The 26,736-nt window shown below is 40.5% G+C and overlaps 2 protein-coding genes across 2 annotated transcripts in view; both read left to right on the top strand.

Annotated features, from left to right (window-relative positions):
• Positions 1-8,274: 8,274 nt before the first annotated feature.
• LOC306752282 (chloride anion exchanger-like) lies at positions 8,275-19,392 on the top strand (the record flags this gene model as incomplete). The annotated part of the gene is made up of 20 exons (XM_079236031.1): positions 8,275-8,405; positions 9,418-9,557; positions 10,759-10,869; positions 11,076-11,236; positions 11,329-11,493; positions 11,583-11,735; positions 11,939-12,021; positions 12,687-12,834; positions 12,914-13,027; positions 13,526-13,603; positions 13,700-13,795; positions 13,915-14,021; positions 14,102-14,171; positions 16,041-16,133; positions 16,707-16,802; positions 17,511-17,738; positions 17,955-18,009; positions 18,169-18,314; positions 18,439-18,498; positions 19,366-19,392. The coding sequence occupies 20 exons, from the start codon at positions 8,275-8,277 to the stop codon at positions 19,390-19,392; spliced, it is 2,262 nt and encodes a 753-aa protein (XP_079092157.1).
• Positions 19,393-22,689: 3,297 nt separating this feature from the next.
• The window catches only part of LOC306752280 (chloride anion exchanger-like), a gene marked incomplete at both ends in the record, with an annotated part of 10,609 nt that continues 6,562 nt past the window's right edge, over positions 22,690-26,736 (top strand). The window contains 6 exons of the mRNA XM_079236029.1: positions 22,690-22,817; positions 22,977-23,116; positions 24,405-24,515; positions 24,808-24,965; positions 25,063-25,227; positions 26,298-26,450. Of these exons, the coding sequence (XP_079092155.1) occupies positions 22,690-22,817; positions 22,977-23,116; positions 24,405-24,515; positions 24,808-24,965; positions 25,063-25,227; positions 26,298-26,450 (855 nt within the window). The remainder of the gene's footprint in view (positions 22,818-22,976; positions 23,117-24,404; positions 24,516-24,807; positions 24,966-25,062; positions 25,228-26,297; positions 26,451-26,736) is intronic.

The following is a 26,736-nucleotide window of genomic DNA, read 5'->3' as shown; positions in this document are numbered from 1 at the left end:
AATAGCAAGGCAAGAATATGGAAATGTATGGATTAAATACAAAGTGGCTGAGGACAGACTGGACGCTACAGGGACTCACCATCGCCTCTCCAGGCACCAAGTGGTATTACAAGACAGGACGGGCGAAGCTAGCTGGTTAGCATGTGCAGTACACGTTAGCAAGAAATATAGAGCAGAGTAAATAGACAATAACACGACGCTATTTCACTTTTAAGCCATTGATGCCTGTGTTTTATGTTTTATCTATGTTTAAATGTCTTGTTATACATTAGAATGTCCTGTCTTAATGTTTTTATACATGTTTTTACCTGTTGAATGTTTTTGCAATGACAATAAACGTCCTTACCTCCTTACCTCCACAGGCTTTTTAAATCTCTAAAATGCCACAGCGACGTGGCAGAAACAAGCGGAAGTAGAATTACTCAAATTAGGAGGAACTATTGGTGAAGATGAGTGGAAGGAACACATGAGAAACAGTTCACACAAGACACCAGACAAACGCTTTGTGATAAAAGCATCTTTTGTCTCGCGTCACACCTAATTTATTTCAGACCAAACTAGGAAAGCAGCGTTTGCCCGAATCCGATCTACAGTGGTTACAAAGCATAAAGGTCGTTCTTTTTACATCATTTATCCTGTAACGATGTATTGATGGCTAAAGGGTAAATGTGGCACCTTTGACTAACCCAGTGGTTCTACAGCAAGGAAACCAAATTGCAGTTATTTTTAAGAACAATCCATCTCTGTTAAGTCAGCCCACATCTTCTGGCTCAAGCGCGAATGTTGATTTCCTTCGGCCAACGTCCTACAACACTTGTTTGAGTGTGAGTCGAGGGATTTGGAGAGGAACAAAAGAATAAACAAGGAACACCACTCATCTCTAGTTGAGTGCTGCTCACCGTACGGCGGTGGTTGGAGGCATAAACACTTAGTTTCCTCCCTCTGACGGGCCACCGGACATCTGAAAACACCGCTGACCCTGAGGAGGGAGACAGAAAAACACTGCTACTGTCTTTTGGTCTGGGTTAAGAGTTACCTTTTTATTAAAGTCAGCTTTATTTATCCATTTCTTCCACAAGTGCAAACATACAGAATATTTGAATAACCGTTTCCCTCCTGTCCAACATAAAGTGAATACAGATAATAAAAGAACATTTAGACAGCATATATATTAAGAAAACTATCAGTAAATAACTCTGATAAAATTCCGATTGTCTTGCTGGTGCCATTATAAAAACTGTCAAGGGCTTGCACACTTTTGCTTTCCAAACAACATATCTTCAAACATTTTTAAACACAAAAGCTCCTCATAAAATTAAAGGAATAAATCAACATTTGGGGAAATATACTTCTTGCCGTGAGCTGGGAGAGAAGATTGACACCAAACTCAAATAGGTTTGTTCAATATGAAGCTGGAGGCAGGAGACAATTAGTTTTACTTAGCTTAGCTTAGCTTAGCATAAAGAGCAGGGAAACACCTAGCCGGGCTCTGTCCAAAGTTTACCCGTTAGGCGGATTACTTGTGAAGAGAAAGCCGCTACTGAATTAGCGCTTTTCAGATAAACGTCATTTATAAGGGAACGTGACAGATGGAAACACAATGTCGTTGTTTTCTATCAATACCACGTGTTGTTTTACACAATATGGAGATACTTTGCTATAATTTGACTTTGAATGGACGTTGCACGTTGTTATTTTTGACCAGTGTGGGTCAGACACAATGGTAAACTTGACTTGTTTATATTATTTATGTTTACATGTTTTTACATATTAATATGAAATGTAAACATATTATGTAATTTATTTTAATAAAACATTTTTTTGGAATGTTAGTAGCAATGTAAGGTTTACAATGTTTTGAAGTTTAATAACAACAGCATGACAGTATTTCAGATTCAAATACTTTTATTTAAAATAGATTTAATCATCCCGACAATCGCTGTTAAACCTGACTTGTTTCTATGCCGAAAAACTCTGACATGAGAAACTTCATGTGTGACGGTAACCTACTATTCTGTCAAATGGTCATAACACGACACATTAAACAATAAACACGTGTCAAAAAAAAGCTGCTTGAGTGAATTTACTTATCGTGATCCAAAACAGCTTTCTGTGTAAAGCACCGGGACAGAATGTCGTACACATGGGAATTCTGGTAAGTGTTGTACACTGCATATCGGACTCTTGGCGCCAGGAAAAAATTGGGATTTTTGTACCTCATTACTTTTTGTATGAAAAAATAACACATTATTCCTCAGAAAAATGAAAAGTTTCATTCATAGGCAACAAAACGCACCTTAACTAAAATAAATCCACTGATAAATCACAGGGGTTTTGCAGCTACAGCCATTCGTGGTCTGGTATTACCGTTAGCTTGCTTTAGCTAATATTAGCAAACTTTAATGCCGTCTATTTGACATAACTGACTTGTTAGTAAGCTTGACTTTATGACCCCTTTTCAACTTGTGCAACAATAACACTTAATCTCACCATATACAATACAGTTTCCAACTCCAGGGTGGTGATGTATTTCATGGCTACCTAATTTACGAGGTTACGATGTTTCCTGGAAACATTTTTTGTTCAACTGACGAAATGACTATGCTTGAGATTTACTGGAATTAATTGCTTGGAAGTTGGAAGAGTCCTGTCTCTAGCTCTGTTTATTTTTTTAAACCTATGTCTCTGTAATCTACTCTGACATTTGACAAGATTTAAAATAAAATGTAATCTATATTTAAATCAAAATTCAGTGAGTTTGAGGTTACATTGTAAAATGACAACTTTACTTTGCGCCCATCTTTGAAACTATTCTGAACTGTCATGTTTGTTCTTTTCTGTTATTATTGATTTCTTTCTCGGTCCACGTGAACAATGTTTACTCTGTCCTCAAACATGATCGCGAAGGCCACTGTGCGAGGACATTGCATGGTTAATAACATTAGTCACAGAAGCAAACATGCTCACATACACTTTCTCTCCCACATACACACACACACACACCAACACCAAGGATCCACACTAAATGCACTCCTGAGCCGTATGTTGTCCCGTAGACTGCTCATTTTGGTGTGAACACTTTTACTTCTAGTGTGTCGGCAAAGATATAAAGACGAGAGGAGGGGAGATATTAGCGCGACAACTTGAAAGACACTTGATCATGTTGACTTGTCTGCTTCAGAAAGTGACATTTTAACTGCTCAATATTTACAGTTTCTCTGCATCGTCATGTGACACAACAATTTGTGGAGTCTGGGAGTTAATAATTCTGAACTTAATTGCAGTATGTTCCTCCAGAACTGGAAGTGTGGAGCCAAAATCTGCTGTTATCAGTCCGTTGTCATTAATCTTAGATTGCATCTGCAATCTTTGTACACACACTGGTGGTTGCCGCTATTTATTGCCTGTGATGGGTTTAAAGTCTGTGCCATAAAAAAAACATCCGTGTGTCGATCCTCAGTTGCTGAAAGGGTTAAGTGTATGCAAAAATGTCATTGGGTAATTACTTGAAGGAACATTTCTTTTTTATGGATTTCCTGCCTTTTGTTGTCAAATATGTATGGCAGGTCAGGATTTGTGGTTCCTCTAAACTTCTCTGTTGGGGATCTTAACGGTACATTTTCTAAACTTTTCCATCTTTTTAATTATAACTGTAAATTAACTTCTCACCCTCCTCTCAGAAGAGATAACAGGGTACAATGGAGTGATACGTGTTGTTAATACTTAGATAGCAGACGTTTTGTATTGAATGTATTGTGACCTTTGCCAATAATATCTTCTTGTGTATACTGTTAATATTAATGGCATTTTAGCTGCTTCAGTTTCAGGGTAAGTTTACATGCTTATCTTATGCCCAACCATGATGCGTTTCTCCTAAACCTCTCTTTGGGGTTTTGTTTTCTAAACCTAACACTACATTGTTTTTGTGGTGCCAACACGTCATTTTAACACTTTCCGTGCCACCACTAGCTTGTAATGCACTGTGTGGAGGTCGAGGTAATTTCACGTATTTCTGTGAGATCCCTTTGGAAAGTGTGGTCGCAGAAAGAGAGCAGAAGCAGCTCCGAATTAGGACAAGCTAACTTGCTAACTAGCTAACCATCCGTCTCCGGAGTGGCATGGAGTGAGGCTGTGAGACTGTTGGACCCGGTTCTGCCACCTGCCGGCTAGTTAGCTAGCTTGCTAAATTCGACCATGCTTTATTGCTACGCTGGTTTCATGAAAATGAGCCGAGCAAAGTAATCTATCGATAGCAATGTGCTTTCCTTTGCTGTGACAAGAGTGTTTTGATGAAGCATTCATTTGTTACATCTTATTCATTTACTCTGGTTCTCTGCGCTTCGTAACACTGCTCAACTGCTCGTTGGAGTCGTTACTGCATGACCTCACCTCAGTGAATCTGTGACTTGCTGTAAGATAGTTTAGTTTATATGGATGTTAGCCCGGTACAACGATCGCAGTGGCAAGGATGCACATAACAATGGCCGCCGCTCTGACCACCCTCCTAGGTTGATTCAAATGGGAATTTCCATTTTACTACCATTTCAATAAGGAGAGACTTGTTTAGAGTTTAACAATCATTTATTACAATTACATATATTTGAATACTGCAAAGTCTTTGGCGATTAGACTCCATCCTGAATTAGGATAAGCAAGGGGTAGTGTAGCCAATACCTGAAGACACTGGTGGTGAAGAAGGAAGTTTCTGTAACCCGATGGTGATGATGAGCAGACTGAATGCTGACTGGAGGAGCCTAGGGTGGCTCATCTGTTTGAGCTGAAATGACAACTGACAGCAGCAGAGAGGAGAATATATTTAAAAGTTTGGCAACAGCGTTGTGATTGGCTTACAGAAACTGTGCAGAATCGGATTGGTTAATTGAATGTGCACGCCCCCCAATCAGCTGATGGAGTAATCACTGGGAGAATTGGAGACTGAGATTATGAATGAACAGGAGTTTAAAGAGGGTCTTGCTTACTGAATTTACGCTTCAGCTTCATTTCTATCACCCAAGTAGCACTGTTGTAACAATAAAGTGTATTTATACTACTGGGTTCAGGGGTATACAATATAATGTGTTGTGTATGTAGAGTACGTAACACTTGCATATTTATTTACTGGCTGAGGATAATGCAATGATCAAATGACGATGCTTGTTCACAGCAAATAGTATTCCTTTTAAGTCAGGAACGACGAGAAAAAAGGCGCACTTCCTGTAACTGCTTCACGATAAAAGACTTCCGTTATAAAGAGTTGTAATGCTTTATGGCTTTCATTGCACCTCTATTGGTGGTATATGAAATGTGCACTTTGGTTCTCAGTAGAGCATACACATGATGTCACCAATGTTAATGTTTTCTCCAGTAGAGCCTTTTATATAACAATATTTTAAAGATACTGTTATGAGTCAGGAAAAATAAGACGTTAAAATTGATCTTTAGTTTTAGTCCCTAGTATGGGTCAAGATCCCCAAACTTTGGATCCTACATTTCCCACAATGCAACTTAAAAGTGTATTCATTGAGAAGTCCCCTTGCTTGGTAAAAGCCGAATCCCAGTCTCCATTTACGGACTCACGGACTTTGAGGCGCGTGCCCGCTAACTCCGTGAGGGTTTAGTTCTGTCCCGCTGTCACATTGTCGAGTGTTTGAGTCTCTGGCAGACATGTTGAGCCCTTTATGAACCCTTTCCATAAGTCAGCATTAGATGCAGACTTTGCCTAAGGGAATTACCCACAGTTCATAGCAATGTGACGTTAAACACAAAGTTACCAATGGAAGAATGGAGCCGTAAAAAAAAAAGGTAAACAAAGAGGCACGTGGGTGTTCAGCTGATAAATAACATTTACACAACAACATGAAGGATTAAAGATGGAACATAAAAACACATGAATGCAAGCAGAGGAATGCAAGCAGAAATAATATATTTATTTTTACACAGATTTATTCATCGAACCTTTCGTTTTGCTATTGAAGAAAAACAAGTATATAGATTATTTGAAATGGCTTCTCATCTCATGAGGAAAGAGGCTGGAAGACGTTCAAATCAGGGAATAAAAAGTATAAAATAAATACCCACAATTGTACACAATATTTTTGTATGTAGTCATGGTCACGTGATATGTTCCCGTCCCATTCAAGCCCTCACAGCCTCTCGCGCTCAACCACTTAGAGGTGACGTCAGTGAGTCCCTGAGGGTTCTGGGTTTGAGGGCTTAGGGGTGACATTGGGATTGGACCCATGTCTTTCAAACTCCGTGCCCCAGTTTGTGATGTGGGCTTTCCAGTAAAAGCCCAAGCAGAGAACACTCTGATGACATCATCAGGGTTATTTTCTCAGACTTCCTCCTCCAGAGCTACAGACGATACTACACAACTGTTCTCACAGATTGTGTAGTACTCCCTTTAAGCTCTGTGGTTGTCAATTGTCTCATTCATTGTCTTCCCCTGTTGGACAACAGTTCTCAAATGCCTCGGTTTCACTCTCAAACAGCAACAATACGCAGATACACAGCGTATGTCTTTCTCAGTCTTACGTTACAGTGTTACAATCATCAAGCAGGTTATGATTCTTATCCTTTCGATTATTTTTGGCTGTTGTTTGTAGTGAGAGTGCATTCTCTCCTGTCTGATAAGAAAGGAATATGGCGCATCATAATCTGAGGATCCACAAATGCACAAATTTAATTGTTACATCAGGCCAGCAAACTCCAGGATGACGATTCTGAGAACAGCGCCGAACTTCTCTTTGAGGTGCAAGATATAAATGTGTGTTGCTTGAATTTAAAGTTTACCACACAGTTCACACACACACACACCTTCCTTTAGCCTCTTATTCAATCAATGGAAATAATGAATTCATGCCAAGTGGAAAGTGGCTGACCTTGGCGTAATCAACAGCTGATCATTGAGAAGCGTTCCATCAGATATCTATGACTGAGAACAAAGGTACGGCCGAAACACCTGATCAAAGCCTGCAATCAGATCACACCGGTTTATTATAGTCCTTATTATCGGTCCACGGTCTGGAAACTCACACACGGACACTAATATACACTTGTCAGGTGGAAAAAAGAGAATATGTCCGATATCTAATGTCCAATCCCCAAAACTGGAGATGGCATCTTCACAAAGAGATGTACTCCTAGATGTACTAGGTTTCGAACATTTCCCATGAATCCAGCCTGATGTGCTTGATCCTGGACAAACAACAGGGGCAGGTATTTCCACTTAATTCTGGATGGACACTTCGATAAGATTGCACTGAAACCAACAATGATCAACAACGACACACACACACACACACACAGAGAGTTTCTGTACTCTGGAAGACTTAAAAACCTAAAAGGTCTGTCCGGTTTTAAGATGACTTACGGGTTGACCTGTGATGCACTTGATTGCCAAGGTGTTGGTGTGTCTTTATCACACACTGGGCTATATCTTATACAACTCTTGGATAACCTTGATTGCTGCAGACTATTTTTACCCTTGAGGTTCACTGCAGAGCGCCGCCGCCGACCTTTAGCAGCATTTCCCATCCTGAAAAGCTACTTAATTTCCACTTCATAACAATGTCCTGTCCTGATCCTGTCCCCGTCACATCCTCCCTATCCTGCCCATCCGAACAATATCTTCCGAATACTCTTCGGGGGCGGAAAGTCTCCGCTGAAAGTTGCAGGTTACAGATATCAGTAAGAACAATGGTCAAGGATCAGCCAGGCATACAGCCGCTGTGCGAAACCGGGACTTCATCATAATTGCTGTTAATAATTACAGTTGTGATAAGCAGCAGAGGTGGCATTTATTGATGGCAAAGCTGTCCGAGGTCTCAGTTGATCTCCAGGAGCAGCAGGAGGAAGGCGAGAGGAGTGGAGAGCTGAACTGGAGACGGATTAGTACACCGACAGGTACGTTGGACATTCTGCTGTACTTGAGGGTGTGAAAGTTACTGGGAAAAGGAACAATATCACAAAATCAAAGGATCTTCACAAGGAGCCGGAATTCCAAAGGTGCTGTATTTCGGGTTGATCTTGGGGGATCCGGTGGTCGTGTCTGACGCCCCTCCAGCCCTCCCACAGGACAGCGCAGGTCCCGACCTGGTTCGTGTGTCCTGCCTGCAGGCGGGGCGCCTGGACCTTTGTTGTTTTCCGTTAACGTCGTTTGGTAAGTGATGTTCAAAGGCAACACAGCTCGCTCTTCCTAACCCTAATGTGATTATTGGGTTTCAGGGCCACATAGAGGGGAAGCAGCGGCGCTTCGGCGGCAGCAGAGGAAAGATGATGCGACGGGGAGCTCAGCAGTACGTGGTGGCCAGGCCGCTGTACTCGGAGGAGTCCTTCGCCGAGGAACACGAGATGGTCTACAGGCCCCGCAAGACCATGCTGGACCACGTCAAGCAGTACTTCACGTAAGGGGGCGCATTGCTTTTTGATTTGTCACCGCTGAGTTAAACACTTTATGGAGGTTCAGATGATGGGAAAGAAAGGGGAGAGTGGGAGAAGTTAAAGGGTTCAATCGTCCTGTCTTTGGTTCTTCAGTGGTACTTCTTCTTCTACTTTTGACACAGTATTAAAACCCACATTTACTTTAACTTTTGGCTAAATTTCCACTATTTAAATTGGGGTCAAACTGGTCGATGTGAGATTTAGGAAAGTCAATCTTTTGCTCCACTTCACCCTCCCGTTGTCTGTACGAGTGTATATGTATGTGTGTTGATGGGTCATTTTGACCCCAAGACACATTTTGCTCCACTTAATTTAACAGAAAAATTAAAAGCACAGAACATTGCCTAGGTATGTATATAACACATAAGCGATGTTCATTCTGTTTGTAAAGTTAAACAACCAAACAAATCCATATTGTTGATCACCTGAACTCACTTTACCGACAATGTTTTGGTCCTCATTCTGGTAAAACTTCTATATAGACGAGGACCAGGAGCGTGAGGCCTTCTAGAAATTGTTTGGGGGGAGGAAAAATCAATTGTGAGATTTTTGAGAGAAGTTGCCTGTTAGTGTGTGTATTGTATGTGAACAATGTATTTCTTTAGTTTGTCATAGGAGCAGGAACTGTTTGAAAAGTTGTTCACCTGCTTTATTTTACCTCAATTCTTCCTCTTCCTTTCTTGCCTTCACTCTCACCAAGAGTCAGCCTTTGATTTTAATTTCTTGTCTGTGCAAATGATCGTGACACCGTGATACTTTCAGTACGACAGACTCCCCTCTTCACCGATAGACCACCTCTGAGAGACGGATTTAAGAAACACTTAGTCCTCTATAATGCAGTGCAATCCCTCTCATTTTATTCAAGATCTTCAGTCTGTTTTCTCAATGGTTTCACCAGGTGGACAAACCTGGAGCTGTAATGACACCCATTATCTGACATACGTGACCTTACTATATCTTTCTGCCGTTGCACAGATGCGACACCAAACGGGCCAAGAATGCGGCGCTCTCTCTCCTGCCGATCATCGGCTGGGTGAAGATCTACCGGATCAAAGAGTGGCTGCTCAGCGACATCGTGTCCGGCGTCAGCACCGGACTGGTGGCTGTCCTGCAAGGTGGAGATTTAACTCCTTCAAGCGTATCTTTGCAGCTCAAATACAGTTCTCTATTCTCACATCACAGGTAGAAAGTCACACAGACAATACCTCACATTTTAGTCTATATTAAGTATATATCTGATACCAGTAATCACATGTTGACACAGCCGTCCACAGAGCAACAGTTAACAGTGACAAGGACTGTGATGTCAGCAGAGAAATGATAACGCACTCCGACCGGCCTCATAGAGAAGCAAAGATAAAAGTTTTTTTTTATCAGAGGGCCTCATTCCCACTGCGTGACCTCACCAGAGGGAGGAGACAAATGCATCTTCAATCGCACAGCGTTGGTATCGGTCGTAGGGAAAAACTAACTGTGTGTGAGCATTCCAAGGGAGGAGAGATCTGTAGTACTTTGTTACTGATTTGCCTGAAGGGTTCCCGCATTATTTATGAGGGTCAGTTCGTTCTAATAGAAGAGGAATACTTTTTATTTATTTTGTTTACTTCCGCACAGAATCAGCATCTGTAATTGTCATGAGAGGTAGTTTAAAAAATAAATGACAAAAATTCTTTATTGTATATATGTTCAAAAGATCTTCAGCCTACAGGATTTATAATTCCCTACTTATCGAAACTATTTCATCATTTACCCTTGGGTCTAATCTGATCTGATAATACACAATATATATATACAGCATATATATATATATATATATATATATATATATATATATATATATATATATATATATATATATATATATATATATATATATAGGTCTGGATTATCAAACAAGCAATGCTTTTTTGTTCATATACAGCATATATATATATATATATATATATATATATATATATATATATATATATATATATATATATATATATATATATATATATATATATCCAGTAGCCAATTATTTTTAGTTCTGGTTAGGTTATTTAGCATATATATATATGTAATGGTAATTGTAATTGTAAATTTCAAAAAAGCAACAAGTCACGACTTCTTCTGTAAATGTACTGTGAATACATGATGTTATGCTTCACATGTCTTACGACCCAAATGTTTTAATTATATCTTCACTACTCACATTAACAAAGGCAAAAAACATATTTTTACTGGGGCAATATATTTGAAGGGAATCAACCCTTTTTCTCTTTGATATGCGACCGTGGCTAATAGCAACTAACAGAGTCTGTCTTTGTGTTCCAGGTCTGGCTTACTGCCTGCTGGCCTCTCTGCCTCCCTGGTACGGACTCTTCTCCGCCTTCTTCCCTGTCGTCGCTTACTTTTTCCTGGGCACCTCCCGACACATCTCAGTGGGTAAGGCCACTGTGTGTGTGTGTGTGTGTGTGTGTGTGTGTGTGTGTGTGTGTGTGTGTGTGTGTGTGTGTGTGTGTGTGAGTGTGTGTGTGTGTGTATCACCGGCCATAGCTGCTCTCTAAAGGCTACAACTAATCTGCTATTCTCTCTCTTTCTCTCTCTCTCTCTCTCTCTCTCTCTCTCTCTCTCTCTCTCTCTCTCTGCAGGTCCGTTCCCAGTCTTGTGTCTGATGATCGGCTCGGTGGTCACCAGGTTGGTCCCGGACGAGGGTCCGCCCCTCAACATCACAGGCTTCGACGGCCTCACCAGAGACGAGCAGAGGGTGCTGGTGGCTTCTTCTGTGAGCTTCCTCGCCGGCATCATGCAGGTGAAACACACTTCATCTCGGTCTCCTCCCACGTCCTCTGACCTCTGAAGTTATAATCATTCTCACCACCACCACCTCTGTGTCTGCTCCAGCTGGGGATGGGCGTTCTGCAGGTGGGCTTCGTTGTCATGTACCTGTCCGACACGCTGGTGTCAGGCTTCACCACGGCCGCCGCCGTCCACATCCTGGTGTCCCAGCTCAAGTTTGTGTTGGGGCTGGTCGTCCCGGGCATCAGCGGTCCTCTCTCGCTCATATATGTGAGTACGGAGCAGCCTCCTCGCTGTTCATCCCATCTAGCATTCATCTGTTAGACTTTTTAGTTGTTGTTGTTTGTGGTTTCTTTCAGACCCTGGAGATCATCTTCAATGACATCACCTCCACCAACGTGTGTGACGTGGTGATCTCCCTGGTCATCATGGTGGTGGTGTTCGCCGTGAAGGAGCTGAACGATCGATTCAAATCCAAGCTGCCGGTGCCCATCCCCATAGAGGTCATCATGGTGAGCAACAGGATCCTTTCATATATATTTCTCAACAGCCTGAAGAGTGCCGTCTGTAGCAATCATTAATCAGATTTATGAGATCATTTATGACAGCGTTCGTGTCAGTTTCTAGGAAACGGCTCACAGCGCCGGGCGTTAATAGAGATCTCTCATGAATCCAATGGGTCAGGCCCTAACGCCTCGTGTCTTCTCTCCTCCAGACTGTCATTGCGTGTGGAGTTTCATACGCGTTTGACTTCAAGACAAGATACGGCATTGACGTCGTCGGCCATATTCCAAAAGGGTGAGACATTTCAGCTAAAAGCAAGGGGTTTTGTATGTTGCGTGCACAGCAATAAGCCATCAGGGGTCATTAAACATGAAGGCCAGGCCACCGCTAGACATGACTAGGCCCGGACTGAGAGGCTTAATTTGCCATCACTGCTCCTGATGTTATCTACCATGCCAATATCAAGATCATATTTGTTTTTACTTTTCATATTTTTGGTGCCATGTGAATGACAGTCGACAAAGAAGAATTACATTTCAGGTTTTAAAACGTAATTCTTCTACATGAAAAATGACGCCATATTCACCTCCATTTTATTGAGATGCAGGCATCTCAGACATTTGTACTACAATTGTGTTTTTAAGCTTCTTAGATTACTTTTACTTGAGAGTCTCAAACAGCCGCTATGGCTCAATGCAGCTGCTTCAAGTAGACGTTCAGATACACATTTGTTTCTGGGTCTCTCACTATCTGTCACAGCCGACTAATTCATGGACCATGACACTCACAGTATCAAGATAATGAGGTTGTAAAAAAAACAGATATGCACATACGTACATGTATGTGAAAGGCTGCACCCACCAGTGTTGGTGGGACATGTTTGTGAACTGTGTTATCTGAGGTGGAACTACGACTTCTACAGAAACATTTCAGCACAACAGACTGACATCTGTTCTCAGGTATGAGCCTCCGATGGCTCCAAACCTGCACATCTTCCAGGAGACAGCGGTGGAAGCGTTTCCCATGGCCATCGTGGGTTTCGCTGTTGCCTTCTCCGTGGCAAAAGTCTATTCCATAAAACACGATTACACCATAGACGGAAACCAGGTATGCGATAGCGCGAAAGTAAGAGCGCAAAGTAAAAAGGTTTAGTCTGGATTCAAATGACAGGACGTGTTCTCTGTAGGAGCTCATCGCTTTTGGAGCCAGCAACATCTTTGGAGCTTCCTTCAAGTCTTTTGCTGCGAGTACAGCCCTCTCCAGGACCGCTGTGCAGGAGAGCACAGGTGGCAAGACTCAGGTAAACTTCCTCCAAATTCTTTTTTACCTTAATTAAACTAGGCCTTCATTTATCCTGAGCCCAACCTCAGCATTAACCCCCTGACCCTAATCTAATTGTGTATCCTTTGGCTGGCAATATCTGTAGGCCTGTGCACAAATGATGGCCCTATAAACCCTGAACACAAACCAAAAAAATCTTCCAATTTTACTTGGTATCACCAAATGGATAATAGGCGATGTCAATATTGTATTGTGCAAGACCTTAAGAGGTTATTCTTGGGACCAGAGTACAGACAATTCAGTCACAGTGAGGGACCAATAAAAGTGCTAATCAACAATGACCTCTAGTGTTTGGAGGGAAAAAGATAGCCCTCTACTAATAATCTCATGTGGTTTATATCAGGTTCGTGGAATAAAAGAGATTTTTATTTGGTGGTCTAACCAACTGGGACCAACATGTTGCAGCACAGGGAAGCAAGTATCTGTAGTTTCACATTCCTGCTTTGCCCTTCCTCAGGTGGCGGGTTTACTGTCCGCTGTCATAGTGATGATCGTCACGCTGGCCCTTGGATTCCTACTGGAGCCGCTCCCAAAGGTAAACCTCAGATCTTCCTCGCTCTGCCAACATGCAAGTGAAGTCTTTGGAGTCTGGACTAGCTGAAATCTGACCTTTGACCCCTTATTTGACCAGTCTGTGCTCGGTGCTGTCGTCATCGTCAACCTGAAGGGCATGCTGATGCAGTTCAAAGAAGTCCCGTACTTGTGGAGGAGGGACAAACCAGACTGTGTACGTTCTCACACATTCCCTCACCAAAGACAGTTTAAAAAGCCAAACATCTTTGCATTTGAATGTTTATTATTGTCTTTTTATTATTGCCTCTTCTTCGTACCATCATCTACATCCAGGTGGTTTGGCTAGGTACCTGTATTGCAGCCATCTTGCTCGGGCTGGATCTCGGATTGGCTGCAGGCCTTGGCGTGGAGCTGATCAGTGTTGTCCTCAGGGCTCAGTTGTAAGTATCTACTTGATAAATCTAATTTCTGAACTGTTTCCTGAGCAGTTTGCAACTTTTCTTTGTGTGTGTTTTTTTAGCCCTCGCTGCAGTGTGCTGGCCAACATCAAAGGAACTGATATCTACAAAGACAGAAAGGATTTTGTTGATGTAAGTGTGTGTGTGTGTGTTGTTACATTACAGTTGTTACATTACAATGTTACATTGCAGTTGTTACATTACAGTTGTTACACTACAGTTGTTGCACTACGGTTGTTACATTACAGTTGTTACATTATGTTGCTACATTGCAGTTGTTGCATTACAGTTGTTACACTACGGTTGTTACATTACAGTTGTTACACTACAGTTGTTACACTACAGTTGTTACACTACGGTTGTTACATTATGTTGTTACATTGCAGTTGTTACATTATGTTGTTACATTACAGTTGTTACACTACGGTTGTTACATTACGGTTGTTACATTACAGTTGTTACATTACAGTTGTTACACTACAGTTGTTACACTACAGTTGTTACACTACGGTTGTTACATTATGTTGTTACATTGCAGTTGTTACATTATGTTGTTACATTACAGTTGTTACACTACGGTTGTTACATTACGGTTGTTACATTACAGTTGTTACATTACAGTTGTTACACTACAGTTGTTACACTACGGTTGTTACATTATGTTGTTACATTACAGTTGTTACATTATGTTGTTACATTATGTTGTTACATTGCAGTTGTTACATTATGTTGTTACATTACAGTTGTTACACTACGGTTGTTACATTACGGTTGTTACATTACAGTTGTTACATTACAGTTGTTACACTACAGTTGTTACACTACGGTTGTTACATTACAGTTGTTACATTATGTTGTTACATTGCAGTTGTTACATTACAGTTGTTACACTACAGTTGCTACACTACGGTTGCTACATTATAGTTGTTACATTAAGGTTGTTACATTATGTTGTTACATTGCAGTTGTTATATTATGTTGTTACATTACAGTTGTTACACTACGGTTGTTACACTACAGTTGTTACATTACGGTTGTTACATTACAGTTGTTACATTACAGTTGTTACATTAAGGTTGTTACATTAAGGTTGTTACATTATGTTGTTGCATTACAGTTGTTACATTACAGTTGATACACTACAGTTGTTGCATTACGGTTGTTATATTATGGTTGTTACATTACAGTTGTTACACTACAATTGCTACATTATGGTTGTTACATTATGGTTGTTGCATTACAGTTGTTACATTATGGTTGTTACACTACAGTTGTTACATTATGGTTGTTACATTATGGTTGTTACACTACAGTTGCTACATTATGGTTGTTACATTACAGTTGTTACACTACAATTGTTACATTATGGTTGTTACACAACAATTGTTACATTATGGTTGTTACATTACAGTTGTTACACTACGGTTGTTACACTACAGTTGTTACATTATGGTTGTTACGTTGCAGTTGTTACATTGCGGTTGTTACATTACGGTTGTTACATTATGGTTGTTACATTCTGGTTGTTACACTACAGTTGCTACATTATGGTTGTTACGTTGCAGTTGTTGCATTACGGTTGTTACATTATGGTTGTTACACTACAGTTGCTACATTATGGTTGTTACGTTGCAGTTGTTGCATTACGGTTGTTACATTATGGTTGTTACACTACAGTTGCTACATTATGGTTGTTACGTTGCAGTTGTTGCATTACAGTTGTTACATTATGGTTGTTACATTATGGTTGTTACATTATGTTGTTACATTACGGTTGTTGCATTATGGTTGTTAAACTACAGTTGTTGCATTATGGTTGTTACATTTTGTTGTTACATTACGGTTGTTACATTATGGTTGTTAAACTACAGTTGTTACATTATGGTTGTTAAACTACAGTTGTTACATTATGGTTGTAACCATGCCTGTGCATTTAACAGTCAAGAGACTGTACCATGGTTTGGGTTATAATTTGGGTCTAAAAGTCATTACTCTCTCCAGATATATGAGCCAGAGGGAGTGAAGATCTTCAGGATACCATCACCAATCTTCTTTGCAAACATTGAGTTCTTCAGAAGTAAGCTGGTGGAAGCTGTGAGTACAAAAGCGACAAGTGAACTTTATTGAATGTGGTTTTAACTCTATGTCTGCAAGCAAGTTTTCTGGGCTTTTAAACTGTAATAATCTTGATTTTAACTTAGAGGAGCTGGTCTCCCTTTTTAATTACACCTGTCAGACTGTCCTGGACTCTGTTGCCCCCCCCTTGAAAGACAAAAGGTCAAATAGATCAACTTCATCCTCTGTATCTCACATTACCTGTGGTGTATCGCAACGCTCAATTTTAGGTCTGATTTTATTGTCCATATCCATGCACTATGTAAAATCATCCAACGTCACAATATCTATATTACTACACTGACGACATAGATGTAAGACCTGATGACCCAAGCAGCCTAGCTGCTGTTTTAGACTGTCTCGTGATATTAACTGTTTCATTTTAATTTTTTATTTTAATGTATTTATTTTCTGATCTTTCTGTTGTTCTATTGCCTTGATTTGTCTGTCAAAGTGCTTTGTAAACTCTGTTTTTATAGGGGCTGTGTAAATAAAGTTATGAGCTAATTCAGTTTGCAGCACAGCATCTAATTCCCACCAATGTGTTCCCAGGTTGGCTTCAACCCACTCAGAGTGTTGAGAAAGAGAAACAAAGCACTGAGGGTGATCCGGAAACTTCTAAAGAAGGGAGACCTTCAGTGGACTTCAGTGAGTAATGACTTTGACCGTGTTCCGTGATAACAGACAGCAACACACCTTCACTCTTTTTCATGCCGTCATTGTTCTGGTTTGACATTATTCCAATGAGCAGTGGATGAATACATTTCTACACAAAAAAAATATATTTATTAACATATTGATGCTGAAACGCTTTAGTTTAAAAGATTTGGACTGCGATAGTATTTGCTCTCAGATGCAAGTAAATGTGTGAATGTGATAGGATGTGATGACGGTTTGTTGTGTTTGGTTTACGACAACGACTTGCAGGTTATGAGTGTGTCTGTTGGGGTATTAAAGCTGAGTCTACAACAGTAAAATATATTAAAGTACAGTTATATACCCCAAAAAGTCAAATGTTCACTGCATGCTCAAAATATAAGCAGGCATACATACAGGCATCTATATAAATGTTTATTATTTTCATCAAACTATTGTCTCATTCATTTGTGTCATTTAAGGTTTACTGTATGCTTTGTATTCTCATTGTTAGTTTAAATACTACATTTACTCACTTTTTACTGTTTACACCCAGATTTCACAAAATGTTTTGTCATGAAAATTTGGTTTAAAGTCATGGAAAAGTCATGGAAATCCATTGGTCAAATTGTGTATGAACCCTGACTATGATGTGCCGCAGCTCTGTGTGAACCGAAGACAAGAGAGCAAATGTCCAAACAGTGTTTGATGCCATTGCAGAAAGGCTTCATGAACACCTCGTGCGGACCCATCATGGAGGCAGAGGATAAGAGCAACATGGAGGAGCTGGACCTGCCCACTGACTTCAAGGACCTCCCGGTCCGGATCGACTGGAGCGCCGAGCTTCCCGCCAACATCAGCGTTCCCAGAGTGGACGTCCACAGCTTGGTCCTGGACTTTGCCGCCGTCTCCTTCCTGGACATCTCCGCTCTGAAGGGACTGAAAACGGTGAGACGTTCGTTCGCGGCAGCAACAGAAGAAGTTATTTCAAACATTCGGCTATTTTCTGTTGAATTATAATTTGTTTAGTTTCTATCTATTTCCACAATATTTATTTTCATTGAATCTAATATTTTTATTTTCATTTAATCTGATTTATTTTCATTTAATCTAATATGATTATTTTCATTTCGATTTAATCTAATTTGGTTTATTTTTCTACAGATGCTGAAAGAGCTGATCCGGGTCGAAGTTGAGATTTACATTGTTGCTTGTGATCGTGAGTAAACACTACAGTATTTAAAGTAAAAAGTTGCTTTTGTCTCTTCCAACAGACTATATGAGCATAATGGGGAAACCCAAACAACCAGAATAAATGATTGTTTTAATGCGTATAACTCTGACCGAAGTGCGTTTGACGAACCTCTTCTTCCTGCAGCTTACATCCTGGATAAACTGCACAACTGTTGCTTCTTTGACGACGAAGTTCAGTCGTCAATGTTCTTCCTCACTGTGCACGACGCCATGCTGCACATCCTGGAGAAACACCCAGAGACCGAAGAAAAGAAATCTGACAATGACAGGGTGAGGAAGACGTGTTTTCACATTGACAAACAGAGCATGGCACTATACAGTATATACATATGTATCTACGAAATAGCCTTAAGTGCTATGTACAGAATAATAAACGCTTCATGTTGCTTTGCAGATTATAACAACGGTCACGGTTCATCACCCTGAAGGCAGCTTGAGGAGCAGAGACAGAAGTGTACGTATCATGTCCTATACTTCCTGCTATTTGTAATTCATTCTTATTTATTTCTAATATATCTATTACTTTTTGTTTTATCTATTTTGGTTTATTTTTGTGAGACAAAAACTATAAAATGCAGCAGTTAGACATCTTTATAACCAGAAACATTCTTTCTTCAAAGTGGTATAAGACAAGTTTTCGACTACACTCACAATGATTGACGTAAAAAAAAAGCGAGGCTGGGAGGGAACCAAACAAAATGCTGATGACGTCATTATTGACCTTGTCTACTGCCACTTTTAGACTCTATCGACACTAGCACAGATATTATTTAAAATGGATATTTTGGCCACATGCCAGCAGAGTTTTAGGTCACTAAAACACGTTTTAAGGTGATTTTTAAAACGGTTACTTGCATCTGTGTGAACATGTAAAACTGAGCGCTTGGCGTCTGAATAGTTTCTGTAACAAGACTCCCAGTCAACGTTTTCTTGGGCTTTCATCGCCTCATAGTAAAGTGACGGTAAGCAGCAACTCCATCTCGTCGCCCGTCAATTTTTTTTTTTATAAATAAAGACATTATTCGCTTTTGCTTTACTACGCTTATCTATTTTTTTTACACCCCCAAAGTAAAGTAAGCTCACTAAGCATGCTCAGAATCTTCTTATCTTGTATTTGACGCATCGTCTTTATCGCCTCCTACAGGCCCGGCGAGTCATTTTTGTGTTCTAGTTTGAACGGAGATCTTAATATCTGTATAGAGGGCAAACAATCTGTTTAAAAAAATATCTGTACACGTAGACAGGGCCTAAATATGCCACTTTAAGCTGTGATAGAACACATGTTAAATAACTCTGTTATTTAACTCTTCTTCACCCACAGGCTCCAGACCCAGAAACCAGGTTCTAACTTCTGAATAAGAAGACGATGATTTCTGAAAAAAAATTTAAAAAAATACCACAAATAAACCACAAAAAAAAGACAAAAAGAGTTAATGTTTTACAGATCATGCTGTAGGCTGCAATACACCGATGTAGTGCATAACGAGATACTGTTTTTATACATCTGACAATCTGAGTTTACATATACAGTATTTACTGTAATGTAAGAAATTCCATGGTATTGATGTTTTTTATACTGTATATAGAGGATTTGTAGGAAATGTAGGTGCAATATATTTGACATGTTGTATAGTTATATTTTCATTATAATGAGAATAAATCCCGGCACACTGTTCTCTAAAGCAATGTGAAAAAGACTGAATGTGCATTGGCTGAAAGATGGAAATAAATATTTCATCACTTTAAATGATGGCATTCAATGTTTCTGTGTATTTATTTATTTTGCCTCTGAATTGTTTCTCCATGACATCATACGTTCATGACTCAAAAGCGAGGTTCAAGTTTGGAAAAATGTAAGTATTGTTTCAATAACAGTATAAACTCATCAGGACTGTGTGGGTTTGGTTAGATCAGATTGACAATCAGACATACTAAGAAGTTGAATGAGAACACATGTTTTGTTATGTTCTGATGAGTAGCACGCGTGTTAAACTTAATATTTAATATTGAATGTTATAGATAAAAATTGACAAACGAAGTTTACAGGAGCTTCAATGATTCCTGCTTCATCACGTGATGTTGAGGCCATGTCTTCACAACGGTTTCTGGATCCAACATCTGTTCTTTTTCAGTTCTTCAGTTTGTTCTGTAGTTGTTTTATCAGAGCACCACAGGGACATCAAGCCCGTAGAACAATATCATAGCACCTCCTGTCTGTAGACGTGATCTAAGGTAGAGGTTGCTGGACCCCTTCATGAGGAAAGTCTTGATCGTGGATTCATCACAGTCATTTCAAAATCAGAGCTTCATCTTAAATACGGTGCTGGAAGTATCAAAACAGGTAGAATACACATCCACACTTAAATATATGCAAAGAACACTTTATTTCTGACTTTCATCAGAGCCCACAGGGTTCAACTGGAAGGGCAGGTGTAAAAACAAACAAATCACTGCATGCAGGAGACCTGTGCACAGCCTGGTGAGAGGCTCCGCTACCTGGTAACTACAGCTTTATGGTGCTACATGGAGCACTGAGAGGGTTACAAGTAGGTTCCACACGTACACAACACAAAACAAAGGAGTACAGTGTATACAGACAAAAGAAAATACAATCACGGAGCACCCTATAGTATTATCATATAATTTCGTAAGTGAGGCTTTGATCGTTAATCAAAGATCCCCAGATCTATAAGGGAAGAAATATGTCAAAACAAGAATTAAACATGTATAGAACAAAGGGCTATGAAGGGGTACCAGGCAGGGGTCATCATAACACATAGATCCCAGATTCTACATTAAATAACTTGGATTACAGCATAACACCTATATCAGAATTACAGTATAACACTCACTATAACAAAATCCTCCTTGAGGCCCATCGGCTGAAGTGTATCTAAAGTGTCAATCCAAAAAATCTCCCTTTAGTATATCTCTATAAACCATATGTCAGAGCTCTGGGTTGAGCACTGCTGTTCCCATCAGTTTCTTTTTAATATTAGGTAGTGATGTGGAAGCCATTACACAGTTTAATCCACCTATCCAAAAAAGACCCGTTTATGATCATATTGCACTGAGAATTTAAGGTCAGGATTTCTACTATTGAGGAGATTGACAAAATCATTCTGCTCAATGCAAGTCCCTTGAAAAATGCAAAAGATGTCATCTAGGTATCTGAACCATTTCAGGATTATATGATTCTATTTCTGTTAGTATAAAAAACATAACTAAAAACTGCATTAGTATATTAGTATATAATTAGCATATTCACAACAGTGTTCCTTTGTATTGAAGGATAAAGGACAAGTGGTGCAGTTTAAAGAGCAAAGCAGCATGAATTTCCTGGTGGGAGTGCTTCCTCAGTGCAGTCTCTAAAGTCATACTCACGGCCTCGAGTCCTTTGTCATGAGAGATATTAGTGGCGAGGCTTTCCACAGAATATCGTTAGATAACTCTTTTAATATTGATATGTTGTTTATTAAATCAGTAGAAGCCTTAATAGATGATGGAAGCATCTGAACATGAAAATGATCACCATGGTTAGATAATGGCTACAATAGGTCGACCTTTGGGTTCAATCAAACTTTTATGGATCATCATGTTCATTCATAGAGATCCAATTTAGTTCAGGACCTCGGCCTGTTTTTTTTGGAAGTCTAGGATCGGGTTACTCTTCAGTTTTCTATAAAAATGTTCATCACTTAATTGCCAGTCGGCCTTATCTTTGCTGTCTGACATGTTCTATGGCTATAGCACCCTCCTCGTCAGCAGGTTTGATAATAATCTCAGAGCTTTTCAAAGGTGCTTCCAAATGTTCATCTTGACTAAACAGAGCGTGATGAAATAAAAGTTATATGGCACCCACCAAGCAATATTCTCTTTAGCCCGACACCTTCTGACAAACCTTGTGAGGCGTTGATAAAGTCAACCTTAAATGACGCAGTGAAGTCACCACGGTGGAGTGCCAGTTTTGCGATTGAAAAATGTTGCCTCCCCAAGAAATGGTGGTGTTCAATACTCTTAACTTCTCTCAGGTATTCTTAAATGGGCTGCTGCACCAATATGAACAATACGGTCCAATATTACACTGAAAAGCTGTGCAACTGTTGCATTTTAATTGATTTTCCCATGTTCACCCAAGTATGTTCGTTTTTTAGATGAAGTTTTGGTAAACCATCTGGCGTGTCCCTTTTCATTTGACCTCCCACTGGTCAGCAAAATAATTGTTCTCCATTGACTGTGGAGTCCACGGGATCTTTGAATGAAAAGCAAAGTTTCAAAGTTGTGATCATTGAATTTGCAGTCTTGGGTCATTTTGAAGGCAGACTTCGAATGCAAAGAAAATTAAGCGTTCAAACTAAAACTGCTCACTGAAAGTAAGCCAAATAAATTGTCAACATGTTGGGACACCTCTCATCCATAACCTCAGCTTGAAGGTGTCTCATGTCAACACAATGAATCATACATCTGTGTTAATGATTGAACGCAGCCTAGACAAAAGCAACCAGTGGTGAGATTGATCTCAGATTAGATACACCCAGATAAACCCCACAGCTACAGGAAAGCAACGTTCAAAGGTTCTCTCAGAGATCTTTCCTCCAGAACCTTTCACATCAGATCGGATTTCTCGGGCGCCTGAGGTGTGAGGATGGTGAAGTTGAGGAAACAATATGCGGTGGACAGACCCGTGTACTCAGAGGACAGCTTGGCTGAAGATCATGAGAAAGTCTACCGGCTGCGCAAAACCATCCTGGACCATCTGAGAGAGTATCTGACGTAAGAGAACCCCAATTCTTTAGAGATTCACCGTCTGTGATCTGACTTAATCTCCCTTTTTAATATTCTGCAAATTAAGTGTCTATGTTTGGTGGGTTTGGCAGACTTTAGTAAACAAATTGCAAGAGCTTTTTTATTTATTACATCTGTTAAATCCAGCTGGGATTCGAAACGCGGCAAGAATGCGGCGCTCTCTCTTCTGCCCGTCATCGGCTGGATGAGGATCTACAGAGTCAGAGAGTGGCTGCTGGGCGATGTGGTGTCTGGGATCAGCACTGGACTGGTGGGCATCATGCAAGGTGAGGAACGAGACGGAGGGAGCTGCAGTCTGTGGCCGCAGAGTCCGGCAGTAGCATTGTTGGTGCAAAACCAGTTGGCCAACTTCAGGGAATTAATTTTAGCGATGCTTGCTTTAGAAAACAACATTGACTGCTGACGTATACGTGCATCTATCACCTAGACCTGCAGCCTTACTTTTGCTGTACTGTATGAAAATTTTCACACAATAAAGCCTCAGGATGTAGATTGCAAATGAGTGTAACTTCTAAGTATGAATTTTGTGTTGAGATTATTTGACCTGTTTGAATCTCGAATACAAGCAGCCGAAATGAGCTTCCTCCGCAGGGTGGCCGGGCTCACCCTTAGAGATAGGGTAAGGAGCTCGGACATCAGGAGGGAGCTTGGAGTCGAGTCGCTGCTCCTTCGTGTCGAAAGGAGTCAGCTGAGGTGGTTCAGCATCTAGTCAGGATGCCTCCTGGACGCCTCCCATTAGAGGTTTTCCAGGCACGTCCAACTGGTAGGAGACCCCGGGGAAGACCGAGGACACGCCGGAGGGATTATATCTCCCGGCTGGCCTTGGAACGCCTCGGGATCCCAGAATGAGCTGGAAAGTGTTGCGGGTGAGAGGGAAGCCTGGGTCGGCCTGCTGAACCTGCTGCCACCGCGACCCGACCCCGGATAAGCGGCTGATAATGGATGGATGGATTATTTGACCTGTTTAAGTAATCGTTAACCAGATATTTCCTTTTTTAAATTAGAATTTGGCTCATTTCAGACAGTATGTAAGAGTACTCGTATGGCTGCTTGCGACAACCTCTAAAATCATTGATGCATCTGAGAGATTAGGCTTAAGATAAGATCAAACTTTATGATCCCACACAGGGAAATTAAAGAGTCGCATAAGTAGTGCAAGAATAGACACATGGAATAGATACGTTAGCGTAACAATTTGGTGAACAAAAAATGTCTTATTTAGCGTTCGGTTGCACTGAGCTCCATCCTCTCGTGTCTCTCCTGGTTGCAAATAAACAAGATGGCCAAAACTCAAAGCTTTAAAACAGCAGCTTCTGATATGCAGGATATGGTCGGCACCAAATGTTATCTACCAGATGTTTCAATCTGATTTAAATACAAACATAAAAAAAAAAGTATTGGTCACTGATTTTGCTTCTTTTAGTAAAGGAGCAGCCATTTTCAACTTTATATTTTCAAATTTATGTGACAGATAAATAAGCTTTTCTTTGTATTTCAGAGATATCTGATGAATAAAATCTTCGTCCTGTGTTGTTTTGCTGTGGTCTCACTCAGGACTGTCCTTCTCTCTGATGGCCTCGCTGCCTGCGAGCTACGGCCTCTACACGGCTTTCTTCCCCATGCTAATATACTTCTTCCTCGGTACTTCAAGACACATATCTGTAGGTATGTCATGCAATGCTGAGTCACTATAAGATATATAGTTGTCTCTATAATAAGTGAAAACCATCATCTTTTAAAGTGCATGTGTAGCACTTTGGAACACAACTCTTTATTTATCACAATGTCTCCTTATTTATTTTCTTGATAAACTCACTAAGTTTTAAAACAGGTTTTCTGTCATCAAGCAAAAACATCTCACGATAAAAGGCCTGTTGGGAAAGGTCATGGATCTTATCATCTTAACAAGAAGAGATCAGATCGAGTGTAATATGGCTCCCCACTCACCTTCTCATAGGCTCTTTCCCAGTCCTGAGCCTGATGGTGGGATCTGTGGTGGAGCGCCTGGTCCCAGAGAACGGAACATACAACATCACTGGCTTTGAGGATCTGACCCAGGACCAGCAGAAAGTCTTGGTGGCCTCCTCTATGACCTTTCTTATGGGGATATACCAGGTAGATCCGACTAGCATAGCATAGCATAGCATAACATAGCACAGTTCTAGGTAGAATTTTCAAGCTTCTTCTTCCCATTTTTTCCTGTCCTATGCAGCTGGCAATGGGTGTTCTGCAGGTGGGCTTTATTGTTGTGTTCCTGTCCGACACGCTGGTGTCCGGCTTCACCACAGCAGCTGCCGTCCACATCCTGGTGTCCCAGCTCAAGTTTGTGTTGGGGCTGACCGTTCGAGGCCTCAGCGGTCCTCTCTCTATCATATATGTAAGTTCAGGATGTATCTCACAGTTGTGTTAATATTGTCTATGCAATAATTCACTGGTGACCATTTTGTATCTTGTTTTTTTAATCCGTAGTCTTTATGCTAAATTAAGCTAACTGGCCTGCAGCTTCATATTTACCACAGAGACAAGAGAATGGCATCAATCGTCCTACTCACGGCAAGAAAGTGAGACAAGGTTACAAACAAGGTCATTTTACTGTCATCGCACAACAGGGTTGCTAAACGAGAAGCAGGTTGTAGTTCCATTTTGCTTCACAAGTAATACTATTAGTAGTTCACAAAATATCAAATTCTCCCTTTAGAAGCAGGGAATTAAGCTAATGTTTTAATATGCAAACTTTGTTGCCATTTGTTTCATCCTCTGAAAACTAATTTGAAGAGCGGCACCAACAAAACCAGGTAGCTATCTTAAACTGCCAGGTAGCTAGCTTAAACTGCCAGGTAGCTAGCTCAAACAGCCAGGTAGCTAGCTTAAACTGCCAGGTAGCTAGCTTAAACAGCCAGGTAGCTAGCTCAAACAGCCAGGGAGCTATCTTAAACTGCCAGGTAGCTAGCTAGCCAATTAGTGTATAAGCATCAGTTCACTCAAATTCCCACTGGTGGAAACTTCAAACAAAATTCCACTCAGCTTCATTGTATTAGGATGTTGGCAAAGTTTCACAGATATCTCAACATAGTTTTGGTAAAGTGTCAAAACTACACTTTCCATGATACAACCTTTTTAGGATTTTTGTAGCATCCTCACATGGTTTGCGTTATAATTTTTGCCTTGCTGAAATGTGCTGTAAAACTGACTAATACATTTTTAATTACGCTAAAAAGTGCTGAGTAAAGAGTGTTTGCTTCTTTTACTATAATTGATTGTAGTTTATTACTACACTTTGGCATGACCTTTTCCTCTAGGACACTCAGTCTGTACATTCTGGCAAGGGGACAGACAATGGAAATCAGCCTTGCGGCTGTAATTGGGTGCATTTACATTTTAATTTAAAGTGTTCATCAATGTACATTGTCCCTCTCGAACAAATAAATAACCTAATCTTTTGCGCAGACCCTGGAGAAGATCTTTGTCCAGATCACCTCCACCAACATCTGTGACCTGGTGATGTCCATATTGATCATGGCGGTGGTGTTCATCGTGAAGGAGCTCAATGACAAATACAAAGCCAAGCTGCCTGTTCCCATCCCCATTGAAGTTGTTATGGTGAGGGAAACCTTAAAGGGGACATATCATGAAAAACTCACTTTTTCAGTGCTTGTGCACATATATTTGGGTATTTGGAGTACCTGCCAACCCGCAACCTGTGAATTAAGACTACCCAGCCTTTCGTAGGCTTAATCAGAAGAAAAATGTGATTCAATAAGCCATTCAGATGTTGCTTTCCTTCCTATGTCACATGCAGGCTCATTTAAATGAACCACCCAAGGCTTGTGAACTATTATTGCAAAGGTGAACCATGTTTTTCTCGCAAGCCAATCAGAGTAGACTT

The sequence above is a fragment of the Taurulus bubalis genome (assembly GCF_910589615.1).
Source record: "Taurulus bubalis genome assembly, chromosome: 20".
NCBI lineage: Eukaryota > Metazoa > Chordata > Actinopteri > Perciformes > Cottidae > Taurulus > Taurulus bubalis.
Note: the sequence above shows the minus strand (reverse complement) of the source record. Positions and strands in the feature narration are given on the sequence as shown.